The following is a 19,086-nucleotide window of genomic DNA, read 5'->3' as shown; positions in this document are numbered from 1 at the left end:
GTCGCACATGTCTCTCTCTCTCTCTCTCTCTCCAAGTTCAAGCTCGAAAATGCCGACACCTGTAAAGGGCTCCCCCGTCCGCCATATTATGTTAGTAGAGTATAGAAATCCCAGCAAATACCCTTAGTTTTGGCACTAGTTTGCCCTTAAGAAACATGGCCGAGAAAATGGTTTTTTTGAGCACTGGCGCGTGGGACAACGAGGCAGTGTCATCCAGCGAGCGATAGGCCAGTCTCGAACTGTAGATATCGAGTCGTTATATCAAAGCCTAAAGGTCCTTCGAGATGTGACAAGGCCCAAGGGGAAATGGCGGCCAGCCTGCCAAAATATTCTCATTCCCTCGCCTGAATTGCCTCCATTACCGACTCCTCGTTGTGCGCAAAAGCACGTGTACTGTGTGTGTTCTCTCTCTCTCTCTCTCATGCGGCCATGCCTTCTGCTGTCAAAGCTCGCACCCAAAAGAACCCATAGCACACCACACATCATAACAGCCTCCACCATCATCACCTTCCCAAAACTTGGGCTCTCCGTCCAAGCAATTATATGAAAAAATTTCCCCATGGAGACCCATCATTTGCCAATGTACATGCATACATCAAATGATCAAATTTTGACATAAAACCTCATCATACATGCATTGGTTCTTTACTACAAAAGGCTTCACATCACATGCATGCCATGTGCATGCATGCACGAATTTGAACACATCAAAGCTGTAACTGACTTGCCCACTATGGAGTGAGAAAATGATTTCATATCTTTATATTGTAAGAATTGTGTACAAAAAAGCAAGGTATAGATCCTGTAGAGTTAAGCTTTGTACATGTAAAAGTTTTGCTTGGAGATCATGGTGATGTTAGATTTGCAGATGAAGCTTGCTTGATGACAATGAGCATACTTGTCAGTACACTCTAGAGCACAGAAGCCGTCGCTTCCTTGCCATGCCGCACGATTATGTGACAAAGCAAATATGGCCATGGCCCTCATAGGCGCCTCCGCCACACGTATTGCTAATTAATTTTATCCTGAAAACCCATCCAAGAAGAAGCTGTAAGCCTCCTTGCTTTCGACTCGACATGTTCAATGGATGTCATATTAAAGTCATGGCATTCAGGGATAGAATGTACATATGGCATCTAGGGTTATTGCACTATATCTTGCCTAACAGCTTGAACGGTATATTCCTAGAGCTAAAGGGATTTTTCTAGTTGGTATTAGATGTATTGATGAGTAAATATTACATACAAGTTCCTATCCTCACATTTCTTTTTCCCTGATGTGGAAAAACTGGTAATTGGAGCTCTGGTACGCTCTCGAGCCGCCTTGATTCCGCATATAGAGCAAGTCACTATCTTTTGCGATGCGGCATCAACATTCTCTCTACGTGAAGGACTCCTTGCCTAACAAAGCTTTGGACAAACTATCATCAGAGCTCAGGCACCGGCTTTGCCTTTTCGCATAGTCGAGTTTATCGGCAGCTTCCCTCATGCTGGGTCTGTCAGACTATCACAATAACAAAGCAGACAAGAAACTTCAGCATAATTAAAGTCCCAAACAATAAAATCCTCTCTTGCACATAATACAGACATTATATAAACAGGATTAGCACAGAGTCAAAAAATTTACCGGTTGAGAACTTGTGCACTGTATTGCCAACTTCAATAACAACAGTACCTCCAGCCTCTCTGCTTCTGTTAGCTTTCCGATCCGCGGATCGACAATAGCTTTAAGATTGTCGCTTGATGCCAAGCAAGACCTCATCCAAGCAACCATGTCCACTCCCTCTGCAAAGCTTGGATCGATGGGAAATTTCCCTGATACTAACTCCATTAAGACCACTCCAAAGCTGTAAACATCACTTTTCTCTGTGGCCTTCATGCTGTACGCATACTCTGCAAGCAAAGAAAGAATGAAATAAATCAGACTTCTGTACAGTGCAAATCCTCATTAAAGCATGCAAAAATGAGACTAAAATGTATAAAATTAAGGCAAATTTGTGAGAGTTGTTCACTTACCAGGAGCAATGTAGCCATATGAGCCTGCAAAAACCATAGAAGCTGATTGCGTCACCCTTGATGCATCCACATGTTTCGCGAGCCCGAAATCTCCGACATGAGCTTCCCCTTCAGAATCGAGCAAGATATTGCTCGATTTTATGTCACGATGAATGATTTTGGGCCTGCAATCATGGTGCAAATACGCAATGCCCTCTGCAACACCGACCGCAATCTTGAACCTGTCCTCCCATGGCAGCTTCTTTGCTAGCTGCCCATGAAGCCTATCCCACAAGCTCCCATTTGGCATGAACTCATACACAAGCAAGTTGAGTCCTCTGTGCGAGCAAAACCCGATGAGTTTCACCAAATGCCTGTGCCTCACCTTTCCCAAGGTCTCCACTTCTCTCATGTAGCTCTTGTCGTATATCGAGTCTTCGTCTGCTATGCATGCCTTTTTCACAGCAAGGACTTGGCCAGATTTCATCACTGCCTTGTAGATGGTCCCAAATCCACCAGACCCAATGATGTTGTTGTCGCTAAGCTCATCAGTTGCCTCCATGATCTCATTGAAAGTCCACGTGAATCCCCTCTTGCTAGGGAAGCTCTGGTCCTCTATTATGAGAGGGGAGCTCAGTTGCCGCCGCCTCTTCCTCAGCTTGAGCATGGCTATGGCAAGCAGGACAACAGCAAGCATGAGAAGGCCGCCGGCAATCATAATGCCAGCAAGCTGCCCACTCGATAGACTCTCCCCATTTGTAGTGGGGGATGCATTACACTCTTGCAGCACAAGGGGTGCACCACAAAGCCCTGGATTTCCTGCAAATGAGCTAGTGGGAAAGCGCGAAACCGTGTCCGGAATAGCGCCGCTGAGAAGGTTGTTCGACACATTGAGGCTTATGAGGCTGGGAAGATTAGCAATCACTTCTCCAATGTCACCAATTAGCTCATTATTGGACAAGTTAAGCCCTTGCAAGACTCTGAGGTTGCGGAAAGAGTCGGGAACAGGGCCCGACAAGTGATTGAAACTGAGGTCAAGGATGACTTGCAAGCTAGAGAGCTCACCAAGCTCAGAAGGGATGGACCCTGACAACAGGTTTTGAGACAATCTAAGCTCTAAGAGCTTATCCAAGGACCCCAAGGATGGAGGTATGGGTCCAGTTAGTGCATTTGCTTCCAAGTCCAATATTGTAAGCTGAAATAGTTGGCCGAGCTGCGAAGGAATTGGCCCAGAAAGCTGGTTCTCATTCAGCTGTAAAAGCTCTAGCTTAGACAAGTTGCCAATTTCTGGAGGGATGGTACCATTGATCCCACCATTATATGAGAGATCAAGCCTTGTCAGCTCAGCAAGAAATTGAAAGCTTGGGGGAATTGGTCCGGAGAGCTGATTATGATCAAGAAAGAGCTGCATCAACTCTCCGCATTTCGAAAGCTCGGCCGGAATTTGCCCCGTCAAGCTATTGTAACTTAAATCCAAAAGACCCAACTCAGAAATGTTGCCCAATTCTGAAGGTATGCTACCATTAAGCTTGTTATGGCCAAGCCTTAGCCTGAAAATGCCACTTGACTCTCCTAGCTCTTTGGGTATTGGCCCTTCCAAAGAATTGTTTGTCAAATCCAGTAAAATAAAGCCGCCATGGGCGCCGAATGCGGGGATGCGCCCATTCAATTGATTATTGTAGAAATTCACCCTTTGCAAATTCTTGCATTTTTCTAGCTCTGATGGAATAGGTCCTGACAGATAATTCTCATATAACATCAAGATGTTGAGCTCAGTTAGCATTCCAAATGTGGTAGGAATATTCCCAGTGAGGGCATTTGATGCCAAATTTATCATGATTAAGCTTTCACAGTAACCAAGTGATGATGGAATTTCGCCAGAGAGATTGTTTAATCTCAAATGTAGCCACTTTAGAGCCTTCATTTGGCCAAATGTGGGTGGGATAGAACCAGAAAGATGATTGCTGAAGAAGTCTACCTCTTTCAATGAAATGCAGTTGCCAATTTCCGGAGGGATCGCGCCACTCAAGTTGTTGGAGTATAGATAGAAGAACTCAAGCTTGTTGAGTTGGCCAAGCTCTGCCGGGATGGACCCAGAAAGCTTGTTGCCATTTAGAGCGAGGCTTACAAGCTTCTTCAGCTTGCCCAATGAGGAAGGGATTTTTCCTGCTAATGAGTTGTTGTATAGAAGCAAATCGGTGAGGTTCGAGAGGAGGCCGAGCTCCGGCGGGATGCGACCACTGAGCTGATTGGTGTCTAGATCGATTTGAGTAAGAGACTTGCAATTGCTAAGCTCACTAGGTATGCTACCAGAAAGAGCATTATTAGAGAGAAAAAGATTTCTTAGAGATGACATGTTTGATAAGCTCTTTGGAATGGGCCCAGAGATGGTGTTATTTCTCAATACTAAGAAGATAAGCTTAGACAGGTTGCCAAGAGATGGCGGTATGCTACCTGAGAGATTATTTACAGAGAGGTCAAGGATAACAAGATTAGTTAAGCTGCCTAACTCCGGTGGGATTGAACCACTGAGCTTGTTTTCCTTGAGGTTGAGATTCGATAAGAAAGCAAGGTTAGCAAGCTGTGGTGGTATCGTCCCCGTGAGCGAGTTGGTGTAGAGAGAAAGGTCGGTGAGCCGGCTTAGCTTGCTTAGCTCCGCCGGTATCGGACCCGTGAGGTTATTGTTCTCGAGTTGAAGCACTGTGAGAGAGGACATTTGTGAAAGCTCGATCGGGATGGATCCCGATAGATGATTCCCATCCAACCTAAGAGTGGAGAGGTTTGTGAGTAAGCCGAGTTCTGCCGGGATCGGCCCTGAGAGGTTGCAATCAGCCAATCCTAGGACTCGAAGGCGCAAGAGGCGGGAAAGGGAGGCTGGGATTGCTCCGGAGAGTGGGTTGTCGCCGATGCGGAGGATTGTGAGTGACGAGGAGAGAGGGAGATGAGGTGGAAGTGGGCCAAAGAGGCGATTGGAGTAGAGAAAGAGGCTTCGGAGGGAAGGGAGGTGGAAGAGGGAAGGGGGGATGGGGCCAGAGAGAGAGTTGGAGGAGAGGTCAAGAAGAGTGAGAGAGAAGAGGGAGGAGAGAGAGGGTGGAATGGGCCCAGAGAGGCTCATGTTGGGGAGGGAAAGAGAGGTGACATGGGAGAGGGAAGCATCACAGGAGACTCCAAGCCAGTGGGTGCAGAGAGACGAAGGTTCGGCCCAGGAGGCAAGGTGGGAGCGGGGGTCGGAGAGGATGCGTTTTGCGGCGAGGAGGGCAACAGCATCGCGAGAGAGTGTGCTTTGAGGTGGCAGTGTTGCTGCGGCAAGAGCTGGAGAGGTGATGATGAAGGCAGCTATGAGTAGCAGCAGCAGCTGAAGCAGGGGAATGTGGGTGGTGGGCTGCTGCATATACCTGCTGCTGCTGCTGCTGAGGAATGTTCTGAAGCTGAGAGGTGGAAGCTTCATTTTTGTTTGTTCTGCAGATGCAGAAGCTTGAGCTTGTTGTACTCTCTCGAGTCTCTCTCTCACACAAAACACACACACGCTTAACGACAATAGGGGACTGCCGCAGAAGACGACGAGAGGGTGACGGGCCACACTCTAACTAACGGACAAATATAACTAGCGCGCAACTCTCACACTCTCTCTCTCTCTCTCCCCGCAGCCCCCAATATATTCAAAATTCCTTTCCCACACACTCGCTCTCTTCTCTCTCTAGAATCTCTTCTCTTCGCCTTTGAGTGCATTTGAAGGCTTGCCTCGGGAAGGAGGTTGTAGCAGGGTGCCAGGGGCTGCTCTCTGCTCCTGTTTTTGTAGCAACCCAAAGAAGAAGACAAGGGCCTGGTGGGGTCCAGTCCTGACTACCTCCAGGATCATGGGGCCCTCTCTGAAAGTGCTGTCCTAGCCCCGCTGCCCGCACACGGCACACCAGTGCGCTTTCGCATAGAAGGTTCTCTCTCTCTCTCTCTCTCTCTCTCTCTCTCTGTCTTAAAGCACGTCTTGAGTTCAAAACTGTTCTTGCCATCTTTGGCGGTTGTCAACTTGTGTGTTTTTGTGAGTCTCGGTAACAAAAGAACTAGAATAGTCTTTCTATCACCAAATTGTGCAGGTTGAGTGGTTATCCCTATTTCCTCTTGTAAAGATTTGTGTGTTTTTGTGAGTCTCGGTAACAAAGAACAGAACTAGAATAGTCTTTCTATGACCCAATTGTGGTTGAGTGGTTATCCCTATTTCCTCTTGTCAAAATACGATATGAGTTAAAGACTTGTCGAAGAGGTCTCTTCGGATTTCTCCCACAAAAGTAAAACCTGATGTACGAACAAGGAAAGGAGTAGTGCGAACAACTTTTTGCCAGCGGGAGGCCCTTTCCCGACTCAAGATGTATGATTCTTTCAACCCTATGATGTCGCACGTCATTAACTTTTGATCTCGACTGCCATCACTTCAGGGTGTTGAGGTAACCTATGCTCTTCTCCCCTTCGGGGAAAGAAGTCATAGCCCTGCATGAGACCCTGGGTTGTGGACCATATTAGGGCTCCATGTTTTGCTCCAACGAATGTCCTCTCCGCTCAGATTACTCAAATAGTGTCTCCGAAGTCTCCTCGAGCATCCTTTGCAGAAGTTCTAAACAATAATACAAACCCCATTCCTATTGGAGGACAAAGGCCTATTAGGTGCATGCAAGCCACGGGGTTAGCAATGCAAAGCTCTATCAAGCATTATCTAAGGATTGTGAGCCCGCTTATCCACTTTCCCTCTATGGGTACTCAGCCAAATGTGCAACCCAACTCAATTGGATTTCTGTCTTCCTCTGAGCTTCCACTTTCTCACTATGGTCCTTCCTTCATGCTTGATTCAGGTATGCTTCACCCTTTTAATTTTGTGATTAACAATGTTTGGATTAACTTTGAAGGGGCGGACAAGGCAAGGAGTTACTTTGAGGGGCCAAACAAAGATCTCACTCATCTAGTCAAGAAAGCTCCCTCCAGAGTCTATAACCCAAGGGATAAAGACAAAAGTGTTGATGTGGATATCTCCAATGATGTCCTAGTGTCCCCTCTTGAAGAAGGCTCCCCCCATGATGTCCAGTGCCCCTTCTTGAAGAAGGCTCTGTTACTATATGTCAAAATAAGCTAGAGCATTGGTTCAAGTGGCTTCAAGAGAGAGTAGTGATTAAGTGTATCCCATGGGGATCACATGCTTCCTTTGCCTCCTTGATGCCAATGTGTGAAATTACATCATCGCCAAGAGATTATGCAATAACTTGCCCAAGTTCTAGCTCGTCCAACATACATAGCTATCATCTTATTTGTTTTCTTATGCTTTTTCTTTTCTTTTTGCAATTTAACTCTTCCATATATTTTGAATTTACATCTACATTTTAATTTTCCTTTTGTTTGAATTAACCAACTATGACCACCTAAGATCCTCTTGTTATGGATCAAAAGATTGATGTTCATTTTGAAGAGCTTTAAAAAAAACTCATGGACGTACTCTCCTTCAACAAAAGCTTGAAAAGTTACAAAAGGAGAGTTCCCACAAGCGTAATCACAACGAAGAAAAGCGGCTTATCAAGGTGATTAAGCATACTTTGGATGCTCAAGCCACGACAAAAGAAAAAAAGATCTTTAAGAATGCATTTACTTTCATAATGTAAAGCATGTATGCACGTATGCTTCTATCTTGGTTATCATCCTTGGATGACTACTTTCAAGGAGAAAAGTTCAGAGAGAACGAGACAAAATCAAGTGTGCAACAAACCAAATGATGGAACATGCTTCTCTTTGGTGGAATGTGACTCACAATCAACCACAAACCTGAAAATTTTTACAAAGAATGGTAATGAAGTACTTTCTCCCTTCTCAATACAAAGAGAAAGCTAGACATGCATGCGATACTCTTCAATATAGGACATCAAAAACTGTTACACAGTACACAAATAGATTTTCGCAAATTCTACTTTCTCTTCGAATTCAAAATGTAGAAAAAGTTTCTTGCTCTATTTACAAACAAAAATATATTTCCAGCTTGGAGTATACTTTGCGTGTTGAGGTCAACATACATTGGAAAGAGCTTTTTTCTTTTAACTCATGATGCTAAAGTTGTGAAAGATAAAGATTCAACTCCAGAAGGGCAACGGATTTTTAAAAAAAGTTATCTTTTTCTTTTACCACCACAATGTACAAATCCTACCACTCTTCAACCAAGGACCAACAACACCAATGAATAACGATGGATGCAACATGACAAAAGAAGGTTTAGGGCAAAAGAAGGTAAATAACAATGGTGAAATAAGAAATGCTTTTAAATCTCTATCTTTTCCTTTTTTGAACTCACAAAATAAGGCTCCACATAGTCACAACAACAACAATAAAGAAAACAAGAATAATAGAAAAGTTGATGTAAAGATTGTTATATGCTACACTTGTCACAAGATGAAACATACAACTAATAAGTGACTTGAAAGCAAATGAGCACTGTCCTCACACTTTATTGAGGGAATTGAAAAAGATAATGACTTTCAAATACACAACATGGACATGGATATCAACATTGCCAACATTTTGAAAGAAAACAATCAAGAACCTGAAGGTAACTCAGACTACCAAGATCGCACAGGTACTCCTATTTCTCAGCTACATAGTCTTTTATGTATGCACGTTAAGATTGGTGATGATGCTTTTAAGTTATAACATGATGATGGGAGCATGCATTATTTCAATTCTACACATGTTACACAAAAGTTGAAATTGCATATGACTCTCACGAATTATAAAGTAAAAGCGGCTTTTCAAGAAACCAAAATAAATTGTGTGTATATGGTAAAAGATTTGCAATACCAATTAGGAGACTTCTTTGAATCACGAGATTTTTTAGTAACATCATTGCAAAACACGGATCTAATTTTGGGTATACTTTGGAGACATAATTTTAATCCAAAGATTGACTATGATAAGCATACACTCATTGTCACAATTAGTGTGGATCTTAAGAAGATGCAATGCATCAAGGAATGGGATATACCTCAATCTATTCATGAGATTCGTTCTTTTCTTGGTTTGTTATTCTAGAAAATTCATTCAAAATTTTTCATACTTGGCTTTATCCTCACAACCTTTTGAAAAAGAAAAGATCTTTCACTTGGAATGATCAACATCAAAAATCTTTTGAGACACTCAAATATGGACTCACACATGGTCCTCTCTTACAAATTTTTTATTTCAAAAGACCCTTCTTTTTTGTTACGATTGATGCTAGTGGGGGTGATATTGGTATTGTATCAATGCCAAATAATCATCTCATTGCATACGAAAGCAGAAAGTTGAAACTCAATGAGCTCAATTAGAGCACTTATGACAAAGAATTGCTAGTTGTTGTGAATGCTTTGAAATTGTGGAAACATGCTTTATGAGATCTCAATTCTTGATTTAAATTGATCAACAATTTACAAAGCATTTTTCATTTTCTTTCACAACCAACTATCCCTAATCGTCACATTAAGTGAGCATCATTCAATTAAAGGTCTCATCCACTCATTCAATATCAACCAGGGTATGAAAATAAGGTTGCAGATGCACTAAGTTGCATGCCATCGATTAATGACCTTTCTATCATGTCTGCTAAAACTTTTTAAAAATTGATTGATACTTATGCTCATGACTTTGACTTTGCTAACATTTATGCTTACTTTTATAACCATGTAGCTTTTGTGCATGCACAATACTCTTTTCATGATGGGTATATGTTCTTTGAAAAGCTATTGTGAGTAATCAACATTGCATTTCCTCAACTTGTCCTCAAAGAGTGCCATGAACCACCTTATAAAGGCCACCGTGGGATTGCCACAACTATTCACATAGTAGAATCTCAATTTTATTTCCCATCCCTTCGAAAAGACGTTGTTACATCACATGTTTTTTTTGTTAATGAATCAAGCGTCATCATGGTAAGCAATATGGTTTGTTGATGCCTATACCTCTTTTTTACTCTCCTTGGCAACACATTTCTATGGATTTTATATTGGATTGCCACAATCGTGTACAAAACGATATGATTTAGCAAGCATGCTTACTTTCTACCTTGGAAGAAGACAATCTCAGCTAAGCAAGCGGCTCAATTGTTTCTTAAGCATATTTTTGTTTTGCATGGAATGCCTATATCTATCATATCTGATTGAGATAGACGTTTTTTAAATTATTTTTGGGTGACACTTTTCAAAAACTTAGGTACTCAAATATACCACTTCTGCATTTCATCAGGAATCTAATGGATAAACCAAAGAGACCAATAGCACCATTCTAGATCTTTTACAAACATACACTCATGAGAGACGAGGAGCTTGATACACATACATCCACTTGCTTCAATTTGTATACAACAACACTCCTCATTCATCCATTGAAAATCACCATTTCAAATTGTATATGGGTACTCATTGCCTACTCCTTTGTCTCGCATTTCTCATAAAATACCACATGCTTATGAAATCACTCGACAACACACCCAAATCTTGGAGCAAACAAAACTAGAAATTCACAAAGCACATTATGCATACATCAAACAAGAAAATAAAAAGAGACAACCCATGGAACTCAAAGATGGAGATTTTGTCATGCTTCGCAATGAAAAGAGACGTCTAAAGATCATAGAGACCGATCCTGTTATCAAGCTAGCACCAGGTTCCTTTAAAATCACTAATTGTATTAATGTTAAGTCCTTTTGATTAGCTCTGCTTGACTCTTGAGAATTTCACAACACATTTCACATAAGTCTTCTTTGTCCTTTCAAAAATTCTCTACCATCACTTTTGATTATTGAGAATCCACTATTTTTAGAAGAAGATTCTAAAATCCTTGTGTGTGAGACCATCATAGACTATCAAGAGACTTTGACACACATTGGTATTTTGCATTGCAAGTATTTGGTTAAGCATAAGAATCATGGCCTTGAAAACGCCAAGTGGATGCCAGAAAGGTTTTTTTGCTCTCATTCTAGTATCCTGGAAGCATATCAAACTTCAAAAAGCTTTTTTTAAAAATTCTTTACCTGAGGTTTTCCCTTTGGATGATGACTGTGGTATTTCATACCTAAGATTTGCACTTTGAAAGTTCATTCAGTGGTAATTTAATGTTGATGTTCGCCCTTTGATTATTAATCTATGGTATTTGATACCTAAGGTTTTCCCTTTGACAGTTATTCAGTGCATCATTTAGAGCAATACTTGACTCTGGTTTTTCCCTTTGAACGATGTAAATGGTAACTGCTTTTCATTGTTTTCACGCTATTCTTGTCTTTGTTAGAGGACCTTCAGGCTTCCAGATTCCTAGTTTTTTCTAGTTTTTGCAATTGAGGGTAGCTACTTTCCTATTGGGGAGGACTGTTATCACTATTACTACTTTTGGACATTTTCTCAATTTTCCTTATGGGCATGCAATGGTGGTACAAAAAGGATTGTCCTTGACACAACATAGGCTTGGTGGTTCATTTGTGTATAAATTGAACCTTTTAATTGGAAATGGAGAGGGGCCATATATTTCTTTGTTTTAAGACGTTTCACTATTTGGAGGGGCCACTCCAAGAGAGGAGGTGGGGGGAGAGGGTTGGACCCACATTATGGTTATTGGCTTTCACGACACCGCCTCTCTCTCTCTCTCTCTCTCTCTCTCTCTCTCTCTCTCTCTCTCTCTCTCTCTCTCTCTCTCTCTCTCCACACACACAGTTGTGTTGCTCCTGTGGGATTAAGCCAACTAGAAAGCACTAGTACCTTGCATACAATGCTTCATAGTATCGAATTAAGAACCTAAAGTGACGATTGACAATTAGGAAGGCATTTCCCATGGTATTAAGAGAATATCTCTAATGTCTATCTTGGTCAAACTAGCTTAGTCAGACTGCTTGATTCATAAACATAGACAAGGGACTCTGAAAACACAAGGAATACCTCTAGGAGGCACATCAGTGGGAAGAGGCACCAATGTTTATTGAACATAATCAAAACAACATAAACAACCCTAACCTAAGTATTTGCACCCCCCTAGAGGGTCAAGGGAACAAGATATTGTATAGATGGACGGGTAGCCCTAAGTCTAAACCCCTATCCTCGTCATCGTCAAGAATAAAGTCACCATCAGTGAGATCATACTTGCCATCCGTGTAATCATGTAAATATTCATCATCATTAGATGCACATATATTCACTAAGAATGTCACTAGGCGTGTATAGTCATCTTGCTCAAAAGGGTAAGATTGTGCAATTGAAGAGACGTTCTCTACTAAATAGGAATTAGTCATGGTCAAGAGACGTATCATCCACTCTAATTCCTCAAAATTTTTCTCACATGCTAGTGTATCTACCAAATCCCATTCACAGTCAAGCAACAGGTAGACTATGTGGAACACTTGTGAGAAGTAAAGAGGGTACCTCTCACCCAAGGTAGGAGTGGATGACTCTAGCATACTAGCCATATTTGTACACACAGATAGATTTTGGTTAGTGTGCAAATATTATAAGGGTCATGTCGAAAGGTCGTGTCCTTGTGCATAATGTGTTATTATGATTTTTGGGTCATGTACTAGAATTTCTACGTTTCAAGCTTTTTGTTTGGTGGCTCTTGCTCTTTCACTTTTTAATTTTTATTTTCTTGAGTATAGGGCTATATATATACATTCCCTAAGATTGGGAGATTGAGAGGTCAGGGAGGAAGGTTAAGAGTGCAGCAAGTGAATGATGAATATCAACAAACACTCCCCCCCTTCCTTGGGTAGATCATACCTTTTGGAACGATGTCATCACCTTTTGAAACCCATTGTTCCAAATGTAATGGGTCAGGACTTTGACCAATAGTTTTTCATCACCCTAGGCATTTCATCTAGTTGTAAGGGTGGTAAGGTACTCTCCCATGATTTTACTTGAAACGTTATTTTAGGTTATGAATTTACAATGAGAGGTGCTATTCTTTCCTTGTTTGTCTGTACAATTTTGGTGGTAGGTGAAAGTTGTGAAGAAGTTTGTGCTTTTGTAGAAGAACTACATGAAGAGCAAGAAGATTCATTTGTTTTTTGTATGTTTGAGCCAAGTGATACAAGTCGTTCTTGCTTGGGTACCCAAACAGCTCCGGATCAGGTGTATAGTGTTATGTGATCTTTCCCTTCCCACGATCTTCAATTGGCTTTATCGTTACAGAATTTGACTCCCGTGGGTCTATAGGTGACAAGTAAGAACAAAATTTACATTTAAGCACCTAGATTTGATCATTCCCTTCATAGTAACCTTGGGCTTCCAGTAGTCTTTTAGAAATCCAATGCAACGGTTTCTTACATTTCTTGGAGTGAGTGGGGCGTCTCTTACAAGACTTCTGTTTCAGTGTTAGAAATCGCTAAAGATGCTTTAGGGATCCATTTGTATGTTTTCTTTGTTATATTACAATGAGTCTTGTCTGTCTCATGCTTTGTTTCAACTACAGAAGTTGAAGCTCTAGAGGGTTGGGCTATAGGTACATATGATTCAATCCCTTGGACATGCAATGTTTTGGGTTGTATTTCCTCAAGAGGTGATATCTGAGGGACTATCACTTGAGTGGCACGGCTTAGAGTTGGTTTCTGTGTTGTAGCACTCCCAATCTCCCAATCAATAGTGCATTTGGTGACTATCATCCACGTGCGTCCTAGGTTTATATTACCTTCCATAGTTCCAACAAGCATGACCAAAAAGTCTTGAGTTACGACACCGTTGTCATAACTGACAGAAGTGTGTCAGGTTCAAAAATCGTAGTTTTTTTCTTTTTGATATCCTTGACTTGGATTGTACTCTCATATAGAGATGGTTTTTCTAACTGACACCACACTCCATATAATAGCAGATTATATTTAGCATCCGTATCCAATAAGGTGTTATATAGCACTTTCCCAAACTCAATAGGGTATTGTAGAGGTGTGTCAGAGTCCAACCAATCATCCTCTATTTCCAACTTGAAATGCATGTGTAACTCCAAGGTTGGCCTCTCATTGGCGTTTAATACATTGTTGTTGCTCCTTAGCTTCAGCTTGAGCTTTTTTCAATTCTATTTTTTCCTTGGTTGCATTTTTTTTTTAATGGATGGCACATAGATCCTCTCGGCTTAAAGGATCATAGTATCTTTCAAATTTACACCCATTGAGAAATCCAATGGTTTCAACTCCATCAAGAGTTTCCACACGAACGGTACCTTGTGGGGTGATTTTGCATACTCTATATGGTCCTTTTCCCACATATTTTAACTTTTTCTTCTCGTTACAAAGTCCATACATAAGGACTTTATCCCCAACCTTGATATCTTTGTTCTTTAAATGACGGTCAAACCATTTCTTTCTCCTATTTTTCTCCAATTGTGTATTTTGTACAGCTAATTGTCTTTCTTCATCTAGCCTCCCAAGGATATATAAACACTCAACTAAAGGGTTACCATGCCAACCTTCTTGTGAACCTACCTGCAGACTAAGAATTACAAACTCCCATGGCATAACTACTTCTTGGCCATATACCATCTTGAATGGTGTACAATTAATAATCAATTTGTAAGCAGTATGATAAGCCCATAGAGCTGATGTCAGCTTCAAATCACATATCTTGTGCGGCACGATATCAATGTCTATAGGATCGCCTGATTACCTTCAAACTCATGACCCAGGTCATAGAGGTCGAATACTCAACCAATCAAGTCAGGTGCTTTTCACAAAGCTAGCTGCATAAGACCTTAATAAAGGGTTATAATTTTTCTTTTAAAAAGTGCTCAAAAGAGCTTGAATTATATTAACATTAGAAGGTTACAATCTGCCCTAGCATATCCTTTGCACAGGGTTCTCCAAAATAAAAATACATCAACGTGGTGAGAGCTCGCTTACATTGGATAAAGCTTGTTTATTAGTGCTACATGGCAACAAACTTTATTTTTGGCTTTCTAAAAGAAGTCGTAGAAAAGTGTTAGGTTAGCATACTTTCAATGTTTTTAGCAATGATTGAGACTTACCTTAAATCTTAAATGTTAGTTTGGTTTTAAAGTATTAAATGGATATTTTTATTCCCACCTTTCATTTCACTTAGTCACATGGCTTGACTTCTCTTGCATTCTATTCTTTTATAATGATAAAGTGAAGCTTCACCTTGCTTATACATGCATATACATATAGACATACACACACACACACATATATATATACACACACAATATAAATAAATAAATATATTATATATGTTAATGACTTTTTGGCTTTCTAAAAGAAAGCTTTAGTGTTGTGTTGGGTTAATGAGACTTTCATAGTTTTCAGTGCATGATGGAGACTTACCTTTCATTTCACATCCTGCACGGCTTTACTTTTCTTGCATTCTATTGTTTTAGAATGCTAAAGTGAAGCTTCACCTTGCATAACTTTAATAAGTTTCTCTCTCTCACTCACCACATAAGTTTTTTTTTTTGCAATCTATTGTTTTAGAATGCTAAAGTAAAGCTTCACCTTGCGTAATCTATATTAATAGATAAAGGGGGAGGGAATTCCGGTTCCCCCCCGACACGTGGCAATAGCTCCTTCAATCGGCCAGCTCCGAGGTGTGTGTGTGTGTGTGTGTGAGAGAGAGAGAGAGAGAGAGAGAGAGAGAGAGAAAGAGAGAGAGAGAGAGAGAGAAACTGTTGAGAGTTTCGTGTGTCACGTCGACCTTGCACGGCTCGCCTCAATTCAATTTTCTTTTGCACTTCGGAGTCCGGACGTTTCAATTCGAGCTCATCCCCCCCGCACGAGAGAGAGAGAGAGAGAGAGAGAGAGAGAGAGAGAGAGAGAGAGAGAGAGAGAGAGAGTCCACCTTCGACGTTGGGCTCAATCAGAGGCAGGCCATAACTTGGGATTCCATGCAAGAAAGAACAGGGGACCCTGTTGCCAGCAAAAGCGGGCGGGCACGCTGGGCGGCACGTGAGTCCGAAAGACAGTGCTCTTGAACTTCTTGCAGCGGCTCGCCCAATACTCTTTTGAAACCACCCAAGCAGGAAGCAGAAGGATTGCCGACATATCCAAGCTGGTACAAGGGTGCAGACCGCGCGCAAGCTGATGCTGACAAACATCCGAATGAGGAGTCATTTGGGTAGGTAGGGCTCCTCGCTGCAGAGCGTGAGGCTTGGCAAGTAAGGCTCCGAGCTACAGAGCATGCCAGCTAGGGTTCACCATGAGCGCGCGCAGGCAAGGCGGGCACAAAGGACTTTGATTACATTAAAACTTTTTTTTTGAAGGGAACAGGACTGCTGCAAGCCTCACAGGTAGAAAGAGAGGCAGAAGTCCAAGTGATCCTTGATGGCGCCCAGCACAGGAAGCCCATACCCACCCGGAATGTCGTGAAGGGTAGCTGCTTCTCTACATCAGGCGCGAGGGGGGGGGGGGGCAGGAGCAGGAGTAGAAGCAGGGGGAGGCGTAGCTGCCGTCGATGTGTAGCAAAGTACTCACTGCACAAGATAATAACTAGCCTATCACGCGGAGTAGAGTAGGAGAGAGCTCTAGATATCCGAGCAGAAGAGACTAAGTCACTGCCCATAACCAGCCGCGACCTTTCCACCCAGCCGTAACCAGCTGCGCGCGACCTTTCCACCCATTGGCGGTTCCGGGCGGTCACTTTCCAGAAGTGGGACTGCGGCTGTCACACAGGCCGGCCATGCATGTTGCATGAGTGTGTGTGTGTGTGTGTGTGTGTGTGTGTGTGTGTGTGTGTGTGTGTGTGTGTGTGTGTGTGTGTGTGTGTGTGTGTGTGTGTGTGTGTGTGTGTGTGTGTGTGTGAGAGAGAGAGAGAGAGAGAGAGAGAGAGAGAGATGAAATGTTATATTAACATCGTGAGAGAGAGAGAGAGGGAGGGAGAGGAAATGTTATATTAACGTCTTCAAAGATCAAACGACCTATGAGATTAATTTAAAAAACTCAGGGCAAGGTCTCTCTATCCCCCCCCCCCCCCCCCCTTCTCTCTCTCTCTCTCTCTCTCTCTCTCTCTCTCTCTCTCTCTCTCTCTTGGGATGGTTTCCTACGACGTTAAAACTTTCTTCTTCTAAGTAAATACTAGGGTGGCATTGATCGGATCAAGATAGGGTGGCTACCTAGCTAGCGGGACGTTGAATCAAGGTCGATAATATGAAGAGATTAGGGGACATTACAAGAGGTTGCACAACAAGTAGCTTATTACAAAATGGTCGATCGAGGGGAGCGGCCTTGATAGTGGCAAAAGTCGAGGTAGGATTATGTTGGTCATGTTGATCAGCATTGTTTATAGGGAGAGAGCGGCTTTGATAGCTCATGCTACCAGCTTCATAAATCATTGTAGTATACTTTGATCAGTCGAGCGCAATTCCATTGCAGCCAAGCCGGCAAATGGTGTGTGTGTTGAGAGAGAGAGAGAGAGAGAGAGAGAGAGAGAGAGAGAGAGAGAGGTTTTAACTTAGTAGGAACAATCCAAGAGACCTCAAAGATCTATCCAACGAGGAGTGAGGGAGAGGGAGGGACAGAGGGGGGTGGCGGAGGAGAAGGAGAAGAGAGTTTTAACATCATAAGAACTATCCCAAGACATCTCATAGATCTACACACACACACAAAGAGAGAGAGAGAGAGAGAGAGAGAGAGAGAGAGAGATGAAATGTTCTATTAACATCGTCAAAGGCCAAATGAAATGTTCACACACACACACACACACACACACACACACAGGGAGAGGAAAGAGGAGAAGAAGAAGAGACTTTTAACATCATAAGAACTATCCCAAGACATCTCATAGATCTACACACACACACACACACACACACACACAAAGAGAGAGAGAGAGAGAGAGAGAGAGAGAGAGAGAGTAGCCTTTATAGACTCACATTTTTTTTGCTTTAAAAGCTCTAGGTTGGGTGATATCCTGCGGGCAAGATAATGCACAGCTTTGGTGGCACTCAAAGACTGTAAAAGAGGTACAGGGTATAATATCATTAGATACAATTCCAAAGGGGGAATGGAGAATGTCCAAACAAAAGTATACATCTATATCTATACATATATAATGGGGGGAGGGATTCCGCCCCATTGCTCCTCAGACACATGGCAAGAGCTCCTTCCTCTGATCAGTGCACACTGCAGCTCCGACGACACAACAGGCGAGAGAGAGAGAGAGAGAGAGAGAGAGAGAGAGCCATGCCGTTGGGCCGCTTTGAATATGACTTTTCAAGCCATGCCGTAGGGCCGCATTGACTCGCAGCAATACAGTAATTGACGCATGTAGGGGAGAGAGAGAGAGAGAGAGAGAGAGAGAGAGAGAGAGAGAGAGAGAGAGAGACCTGCCGGTAGGGGTAGAGAGAAATAGAGATATGGATGAGAGAGAAATGAAGGGAAGGAGGGATAGATATGGTGATATAGGGAAAGAGAGAGAAAGAGAGAGAGAGAGAGAGAGAGAGAGAAGGTGAGTATGAGAAATAGAGAGGTAGATAGGAGAAAAAGAGATATACAGAGGGGGATTCCTGCCCCCTGACATGCGGCCCTCTTAGGAGCATTTGGTGAGTGGGACGATTTTGAACGACCGCATCGGGTGAGAGTAAGAGTTGCAACCGGCAAGTGAGAGAGAGGGAATTTATGGATAGAACTATGATGGGGGCGTTCAAATTTACTTCGGGCGAGTGCTGAGAGAGAGAGAGAGAGAGAGAGAGAGAGAGAGAGAGTACTTTTCTTGATCTACTTTTATGAAATTTGTCAAGGGCAAGGGGTTTGAGGGTAAGAGAGGCCATGCCGCTGCCGAAGGCGGCGCCGTTTTACTAGTTTTAATAAGTTCTTTAGACACACACATATTAACTAGTTCTTTTTATTTCACCTTTCATTTCACAACTTCACATGGCTTTACATTTCTTGTATTCTATAGCTTGATTCTAATCAATGTTGACGTTCGAGAAAGTCGCTTTTATTAAGCGGCTGTTGATCGAGTTTCCTCCTCACAAAGAAGAAAACCGGAAATACTAGCAAAATTTTTATATTTGTAAAACTTTTAGACAAATTTCTCACATATTTCATCCGTTTTTCTTCCGTTTACCATGGTTTACAGCTAGCTAGTCTCAATTTTCAATCGGTTCAAGACTAAGATGA

At 42.3% G+C, this 19,086-nt stretch overlaps 1 protein-coding gene across 1 annotated transcript; it reads right to left on the bottom strand.

The window, feature by feature from the left end:
* Positions 1-736: 736 nt before the first annotated feature.
* LOC147417739 (uncharacterized) lies at positions 737-5,776 on the bottom strand. Its single transcript, XM_086506647.1, has 3 exons — positions 2,016-5,776; positions 1,627-1,892; positions 737-1,503 (listed from the first exon to the last, which is right to left on the bottom strand). The coding sequence occupies exons 1-3, from the start codon at positions 5,440-5,442 to the stop codon at positions 1,381-1,383; spliced, it is 3,816 nt and encodes a 1,271-aa protein (XP_086362773.1). The 5' UTR covers positions 5,443-5,776; the 3' UTR covers positions 737-1,380.
* Between the last annotated feature and the right edge of the window lie 13,310 nt (positions 5,777-19,086).

The sequence above is a fragment of the Adiantum capillus-veneris genome, chromosome 30 (assembly GCF_014529385.1).
Source record: "Adiantum capillus-veneris isolate H3 chromosome 30, ASM1452938v2, whole genome shotgun sequence".
Classification (NCBI taxonomy): domain Eukaryota; kingdom Viridiplantae; phylum Streptophyta; class Polypodiopsida; order Polypodiales; family Pteridaceae; genus Adiantum; species Adiantum capillus-veneris.
This window is presented reverse-complemented; position numbering and strand designations above follow the sequence as displayed.

Coding starts and splice junctions, on each gene's coding strand:
- LOC147417739 (XM_086506647.1), bottom strand. CDS start 5,442: ATGAAGCTTCCACCTCTCAGCTTCAGAACATTCCTCAGCAGCAGCAGC. Junction 1,893..2,015: donor ATATGGCTACATTGCTCCTG/GTAAGTGAACAA, acceptor CTTTGCTTGCAG/AGTATGCGTACAGCATGAAG. Junction 1,504..1,626: donor AGTGCACAAGTTCTCAACCG/GTAAATTTTTTG, acceptor TTATTGTGATAG/TCTGACAGACCCAGCATGAG.